Below are 8,014 nucleotides of genomic sequence, written 5' to 3'. Positions count from 1 at the left end.
TTGCCGATGACACCAAGCTGTGTGGTGCGGTCGACACGCTGGAAGGAAGGGATGCCATCCAGAGGGACCTTGACAGGCTTGAGAAGTGGGCGTGTGCAAACCTCATGAAGTTCAACAAGGCGAAGTTCAAGGGTCCTGCCTCCTTGGGCAATCCCAAGCACAAATACAGGTTGGGTGCAGAATGGATTGAGAGCAGTCCTGAGGAGGAGGATTTGGGGATGTCGGTTGATAAGAAGCTCAACATCATCCAGCAATGTGCACTCAAAGCCCAGAAAGCCAGCTGTATCCTGGGCTGCATCACCCGCAGCGTGACCAGCAGGTCGAGGGAGGGGATTCTCCTGCTCTACTCTACTCTCGTGAGACCCCCCCTGCAGTACTGCCTTCAGCTCTGGGGCCCCCAACACAAGAAGGACATGGACCTGTTGGAGTAAGTCCAGAAGAGGGCCAGGAAGATGATCAGGGGGCTGGAGCACCTCTTCTGTGAAGACAGGCTGAGAGGGTTGGGGTTGTTCAGCGTGGAGAAGAGAAGGCCCCGGGGAGACCTTAGAGCAGCCTTCCAGTTCTTAAACCAGGCCTACAAGAAAGCTGGGGAGGGACTTGTCACAAGAGTATGTAGTGACAGAACAAGGGGCAATGGCTTTAAACTAGAAGAGGGAAGATTTAGATTAGATATAAGGAAGAAATTCTTCACCATGAGGGTGGTGAGGCACTGGAAGAGGTTGCCCAGAGAAGCCGTGGCTGCCCCCTCCCTGGAAGTATTCAAGGCCAGGTTGGATAGGGCTTTGTTCTAGTGGAAGGTGTTCCTGCGCTGGGTATGGCTTTGTTCTAGTGGAAGTTGTCCCTGCCCATGGCAGGGGGGTTGGAACTAGATGGTCTTTAATGGTCCCTTCCAGTGAACTATTCTACAATTCTATGAAACAGAGCTTAAATGTGTCAAAAATTTTGACTCAACTGAACAATAATGTGCTTAAGTCTTGCTGTGCTTTGAACTCTCTAGGATATGTTTATCAGACTACTAGTATAATTCCCTTAGATGTAATCGCTTTTGATTAATTTTACTAACCCTTATTAATAGTAAGAATATCAGCAAACCCTAGTTGTATACGAGTAATGTACTCTGAAATTTTACTTAGAAAAAACTATGTTAACTGTGCTTTTAACATGAATTTAACAACATATGCTATACAAAGACAATCTTTCTTCACGCTGATTTGTTTACTGAAATAAAAACTTGTATTTGCCTATGGGCATGTGCACAGTCTGCTAGCTCTCTACAAGGAGATGCCATCTATAATGCTTCCAATTGTCAGAAGTGCATGGCTTCCCAGATCAGTTCAGAAGATTTGGTTCTGCAGTATAGCATCACAGTTTACCTCTAATGGGGTTTTGCTGGACCTGTCAATGAACTTTTTTAAATCTTTTTGTTACACCGAGCACAGCTCTTAAGTGAGGTTGAATTCTCATTTGAAAATATATTTTATCACTTAGTTTAGAAAATAATCACAACTTGAAATATTAGCACCTTGTATTAAATCAGTGCTCGCAGTGCTACAACAAAGAATAAGACATTGTTATATGCATGCTATGCAAAGTTGTGCTTCTTTATTAAAAAAATACAGGAAAGAAAAGATGAAAAAACTCAGACACATGTAGGAAGGTGACTCAAGAACACTACTGAAAGAACAATGAAAATTCAGACAGTTTACCTCAAAGGGGAAAAGTACACATGAGCAAACAGAGAATAGAAAAAAAAAATGTAATGATTAAAGTTGCATTGGTAAGGGTAGAAGAAACAGAATTTAAGTAAAGAGTAAAAGAAAAAAATATGAGATCCAATAAATTGAAAAGGCAAAAAAAACAGCAGGAAAGAAATTCAAGCCTTGATCTACTCAAAAATCCAAAACTCAGAAACAGAACTCCTCATTTTTGGAGCAATTTACCTGTTCAGTTTAGCTTATAGGAAAACCAACTCAAAAATCTCCTAATATAATTTCTGAGCCTTTACAGTTTAAGCCGTTCCAAAACACAAAGTAGCATTCAGCCCATAACAACTTGTCTTCTTAGTCTATGGAATTGATGAAGTACTTCAACTTACCACAAGAGATTGCTCTATTGTTGCATGCCTTTCCTCCTTTTCGACTGTTCGTCGACAGTCTGGACACACCCACAGTGGAAGATGCAGCATACTGTTTGCTTTTGGAGATGTGGAAAGTGCTGTTTTACTAGAATTTTTCATTCCGCTCTCTGAAAGCGAAGTATCTTTTCGTTCACTTCTACAAAGAAGACAATGCTCGCCAGTTGTATATGGTGCCCTTTGGCCCAAGCCAAAGGTAAATGGTGTCTAGAAAAAATGTTTTGATAGGTAACTGGTTATTCACAGAATATGTACCAGAAAAACTTATTCTGAGATTTAAAAAAAAAACAACTTATTTAACAGTCATCATTAAATGGTTAATATTTCGGAGTGCCTCAAGATCAAATACAGCAGCGTTAATATCCATACGGCAAACAATTCTGATTATGAATATACTCCCATTTAAAAAGTAATGTTTTCAGGGAGCATGGGCTGCAGCCTTCCCCTCTAAAATAATTCTGCCTAGATGCAGTACTCTAGCAAGTAAAATAAAAAAGGGGTAGTACAATTCCTTTTACTGCTATCATTCTTAGAGATAAAAAGCAAAAGTGCTCTTTGAAGTACTCCGTCACCTCCTTGTTGAATACTAACTGAAACAAAGACACTTTCAGCTAAACTTGTTACAAAATAAAAGCTTAACTCAGTTTTAATAAAACCAATCAGTAGGGTCTTAAAATCCACTATCAGCTATTGAATAAAGTAGACTTACTAACTGGTGTGGACAGAGGCAGTTCAAAACTTACTTCCTCTTCCAAGATGCTACTGTGCATGAAATTACAGTTCAGGCATGAGATGCTGCTTATTTACCAAGACTGATACTCAAAAACATGTCAAGCAGCACAAGCCAAGCAGAAGCCAACTTTACAAGACATAAACGAAGTTATTATGAATGGAACAAAACATCTTGCAATGGCAGAATCACAGATTCATTTAATTATATTACAGCTATTAGCTTTCCCTTAATTAGCAAGATCTTCCATGTAAGCCTCAAAATAGTTAAATTCTTTCTCAAAGGAAAGGCAAAATTTAAGTCATTCATTCAAGCATTCCTCTAGATATTGCTCCAACCTCAATACTAACAAAAATACTGCTTTAAAGATCCTGTAGGGCTGATCTGCACAAGCATAGGTGAACAGTTCTTTAGGGCAAAGGACTAGTTGAAGCTATAACACAATTCACTAACTCTCTTGTCTTCGCACCAACAACAAATCAATTCCTTATTGCTGACATCTGAAGAAAGACGGCACAGCATTATGAACTCTGCTTTTTGTGTTCCTTGCATTTATAAAACTGACAGCCTCAGCAATATGGAAAGAAAAACTGAAAATTCTAGACATCAAAAAAAGACACACTGAATTCATCTCCACAAGTATCTTCTTACCTTTCAGAAGTTCATTTAAAAAAATTTAAGTTAATTTAAGAAATTTAAGTTAATAGATTTAGTAAGAACAGCTAATCTTTTTACTCACTGATGCCACTTCAAGAATTCACAACTAAGCACTAAGGCAAGAAAAAGAACACAATTTTTCCAGGTGTCTACTGCAGGTTTTCAGAAAACATTCTCATGAGGGAAGACTTGCTCTGCCTTCTGAAAGGCTGCAACCATCCCCTTATCAGCTCTACAAGTACGAACAGGTTTCTCAAGTTAGACGTTCCTCTTGGCTGACCTGCACTCAACTGCAGATCTTATTAATGCCCAAAAACTCTGCATGCAGGAGGCCATGGCCGCTCATCCCCTTAGTCCTGAAAGTTTCCTTCTTAAAATATTTTTTTTTGAAGCCAGATTAAGTCTCTGTTGGAATGATAATGGCATCTTTATAGCTATTGAACGCAAATCCTCATGAACAACATCAGCAGGACATATTCCAACAAGGAGGAAAAGCAGAGGACAAAAATGTGAAAGTTCAGAAGTTAAGACAACCTGACACTTACTCTTTGGCAAAGGGAAGGGTCATGGCAAACATATCCCAGGCATGCTACAAGGACTTCTGGAAGTTAAGACTTAGATATGTAATTTGCTTAAAGTTGCACCACGATCATTAAAAAAGCCATGGCAAATACAGCAGGAGCAACAATCTTAATTCTTGCCCACTCACAAACTCAGTAAAACCCTAACAATCTCCTAACTGGGCCTGTATTAATGGCAGATTTGAAGTTCAAATCAAAGCACTTGATTCCTAGAGCATGATGCAAATCAACTGCTAAGAATGAAAATTCCTAAGCAGTTTATTTCTAACAAAATAGACAGTTAGAACATTGACAAAATCTAGACCATAAGCATCTCGGATTCCCATTATGGCTCCGTCATACTGCAATGAAGCTATGAATTGCAGTTTCTTATTTAAAAGTTGATGAATACAGTGACTGTTCATGTGACCATTTCAACAGCAGCAGTAAACTCTTCCTGGATTAGATGAGCTTGGAATTAGGTCACATACACATTTGTACATATCTTTAGTATAATCAGAGCAAAGTGTACATTTTGAGAAAAGCAAGATATTTTTCCACTAGTCAAGCTTCAAAAAAATGTGTGATGCATCTCTGCAAGAAAACACCCAGTCTCACTTTCTCTCTGAAACATGTTCAGATATAACATTCATAAATGAAAGCTGGAAGTAGGACAAGCCGGAACAGAAATAACTGCATCTCTGCTATGTATTTAGATTTATTTCCAAGAATAACTTTATTACCATAAAACTGCATAGCTCTTTTTTTACATCTATGTCCAATTTCAAGCTTATTATAACAACAAAACTTTAGAAATAGTAGCTTTCATTGCTTTTTAAAGCTTGAATAGTGAAGTCATCGGAAACTAACTTCAGTTAGCAAAGTCCCAAATTTCAAATAGAAATCTTTTTGAAGTATTTTCTCTAGTATGTTTAATACTGTTTAATACACTCATTAGGAAGTAATTCTGCTATCATATACACCCATACAATTTGGCTGCACATACCTGAGAAACACCTGTGAACTCTGATCCAACAGAACTGTCTGTAAATTGTGTACCATTTAGCGAAACCTGGAAAAAATGAATAGTACATTGCTTACAATAGTTGAGTTTAATGCTAAAAGAGCCTTAAAAAAATTAACCCTCAGATGCAGGGCAAGGTTTTGTTTGATAAAACAGCTTTTGAAACTTGAACGATTGTTTGACTGCAGAGATGTAAAGCCCCTTTTTTTTTGTAATACAAGTTCTACAGATGCAAAAGTTTACAATTCATGTATTTTAAACTTTTGCACTGTAGCTGTTTTATTAGCAACTCTGAGATTAAAGAATTGATAGAGCAAAAAAGAAAAAAAATCATAAGCAAAACTACATTTTTCCTTCTGTATTTGATTGTTTGCATTCAGCTTTTAAACTTCTATTGTGAATCCAGACAATTACCAAAGATTCTTCCCTTTTGAAAGTTGAATACAATACTGCTTAGAAAAATATGCAGCGTTAACCAGGAAGGCTCTTCCACAGGAAGCCTCCAAACGGCATTCAGCTATTCTGCCGCAGCAGCCTTCCTCCTGCCTCAGGTTATAATTCATACAGAAACCTCTCAGAGACCTCTTCTAGACCTTGTTTCTCCACAAGTGCTACAGAGACTACACAAGGTATCAATGAAGTGCCTTTCACAAGCCCCAAGTGTTTTCAAACAGCATTATTTGAGGACACTAAAACACAAGTGAAGTTAAGACAGTGTACAAATTCAAGCCAGTGACAATGAAGAGCACTAGATCACAACGACTAGAAGAAAAGGCATTTAATTAAAAAAAACATAGGAGAGGAGAAATAAAGTCAGTCAATTATTTCATTCTCTATTTTCCCCTCTTCTTGAGCACTGGTTTATCTCTTGAATTTCAGATATAGTTTATCTCATGCCTTTGCTCCACCTTTCACATGTTTTTGCTCACCTCTTTTTGCTCTGCAGTTTTCCACCTACTATTGCCCGATATTAGTATTTCTAAGACTACTCTAAAGACCGCAATACAACCCAGACTGTTTAACGCAGGAACCCCCACTGCTTGCACACTGGATTTACAGAGTTCAGAAAATATTTTTACCCTGCTACTAAACCAGAAACTCAAACTGGAGCCTCCTCCAGTACAAAGGAACATCCTTCAGGTTTTTTTTTGCACATCCACAGGATTACTGACTGCTCAGTTTACAGAGACGGTGAGATTATTGCAAAGCCATTGTCTCCAGCTAGATTTTTCAAAGGCAAAGTAGAGGATAAAAACCATCTTCAAACCATTGCTAGAGAAGATACAAATAAGAAACCACACAACTTCACCTACATATCCTACGCTAACTTTCAAGAACAGGTATTTAAGAAAAATCCCTCATATTGCAAGTCAAGCATCTCAGATCTAAAAATCACAGGAAGAAAAATGCTGATATGGAACAAATTCCCTATTTTTCTTCAGCCACCTTCCAAAAAGTGGAAAAAAGAAAAGGTCTACTGAATTAAAGAAATTCTTTTTCACCGAGAAAAGAAATCCTCTAGTACTGGAGGTCCACTGGTTATTGGCATGCATATGCATTCAAGAACAGAGAAACCAGTAAGTAAGTTTAGAATGAAATTGTTATCTGCAGCAAAATAACAAATTTCATTTTTCATTCTGCAAAATTAAAAAAAGACAAGTTTATCCCAAAACATTATCTATTCATTAAAGGAGTACATTTACGTTCTTTACATTTAAGACAGTGATAATGAGAAATATGTGAGCTGTCATATTTAAACATGCAGATGTTGAGTGACTGAGCTGAAAGCAGTCAGAAATGTTACAAAAGCAAAGGCAAAAACAGTGGGAGGCTTCTGTTATTCACTAAATGTCACAGGATGCCAAGACAAAATACTGAACATCAGCAGCGACTGCTTCATGGAACCAGTTGTCATGCTACTAACAAAAGAAAAGGCATCTCTTGATTCTAAGTGCTGTGCAGAATTTAGTTCAAAATATTAGCGTAAACCCCCAGAATTTAGTAGTGACCTAAACACCTGGAGGAACAAACACCCAGGAATTTAAAGAAAGGAATTGGACAAATAGGAGGAAACTTAAAGAGAATTATCAAAAATTAAGTGTGTGTAGGCAGTGAGATTTAACACATTATATGTGAGGCCCAGAACAAATAAAATAATAATAATAATTAAAAAAAAAAAAAAAATCACAAAAAAGACTTAAATGGGGCTGAATAACAACATGACAGGCAAGGGAAGGAGATAGCTAAATAGCGTATTAGAGAAAACATTAGAAGAATCTTGTAGAAGTAGTCCAAATGGGTTCAAACAATAGCAAGCTAAAAACAGACAAGAGAGAAAAAAAATACGAGGCAGTCTCACAAATAATTTAAGGAAGTGTGTGTGTAGGGGGGGAAGTATAAAAACTACAACTAATTTTCTTTTTCAAGGCACATGAAGAGCAAGGAGCTGTAGGTAGCCTGTCAGGACCTGTAAGGCTAAAGTAAGCAAACAAATAGATGCATTAAAAAATGCTCAAACAAGCTAAGGTCATCACAGAAACATCAGATTTATTTTTTGCATCTTCACGTTCACTATGGAGGAGTTTAGAGATACTCTCCCAGTGAAAGGATTCTTTATGGAAGATGCATTAGAGGATCTGTTTCAAAGAAAAGCACTGCTAGGAAAAAACTATGGAGCAAATGGACAACTCAAAAATTAGTAAAACCACCAAGAGCAGATGACATTCAGCCAAGAGTCCTAAAGAAGCTCAAGGACATTATAGTTGCACTAATAATTTCAGTATGCTAATGCTTGCTTTATACTTCACCAGTACTAGAGGAGCAAAAGATGCCGGATCTGTTTCAAAGAAAAGCACTGCTAGGAAAAAACTATGGAGCAAATGGACAACTCAAAAATTAGTAAAACCACC

The 8,014-nt window shown here is 37.7% G+C and overlaps 1 protein-coding gene across 2 annotated transcripts in view; it reads right to left on the bottom strand.

The window, feature by feature from the left end:
- The window catches only part of FAM193A (family with sequence similarity 193, member A), a 50,841-nt gene extending 45,691 nt beyond the window's left edge, over window positions 1–5,150 (bottom strand). The window contains exons 1-2 of one of the 2 annotated variants that reach the window (XM_009704229.1): window positions 5,088–5,150; window positions 2,096–2,341 (exon numbers count right to left, since the gene is read on the bottom strand). In XM_009704229.1, coding sequence (XP_009702531.1) covers window positions 2,096–2,236 — 141 coding nt within the window. In that variant the 5' untranslated portion in view covers window positions 2,237–2,341; window positions 5,088–5,150. Of the gene's footprint in view, window positions 1–2,095; window positions 2,345–5,087 lie in introns of those variants that run through there. The other variant, XM_009704227.1, reaches the window with a different exon arrangement.
- Window positions 5,151–8,014: the final 2,864 nt, after the last annotated feature.

The sequence above is a fragment of the Cariama cristata genome, unplaced genomic scaffold (assembly GCF_000690535.1).
Source record: "Cariama cristata isolate BGI_N322 unplaced genomic scaffold, ASM69053v1 scaffold1937, whole genome shotgun sequence".
Lineage (NCBI taxonomy): Eukaryota > Metazoa > Chordata > Aves > Cariamiformes > Cariamidae > Cariama > Cariama cristata.
This window is presented reverse-complemented; position numbering and strand designations above follow the sequence as displayed.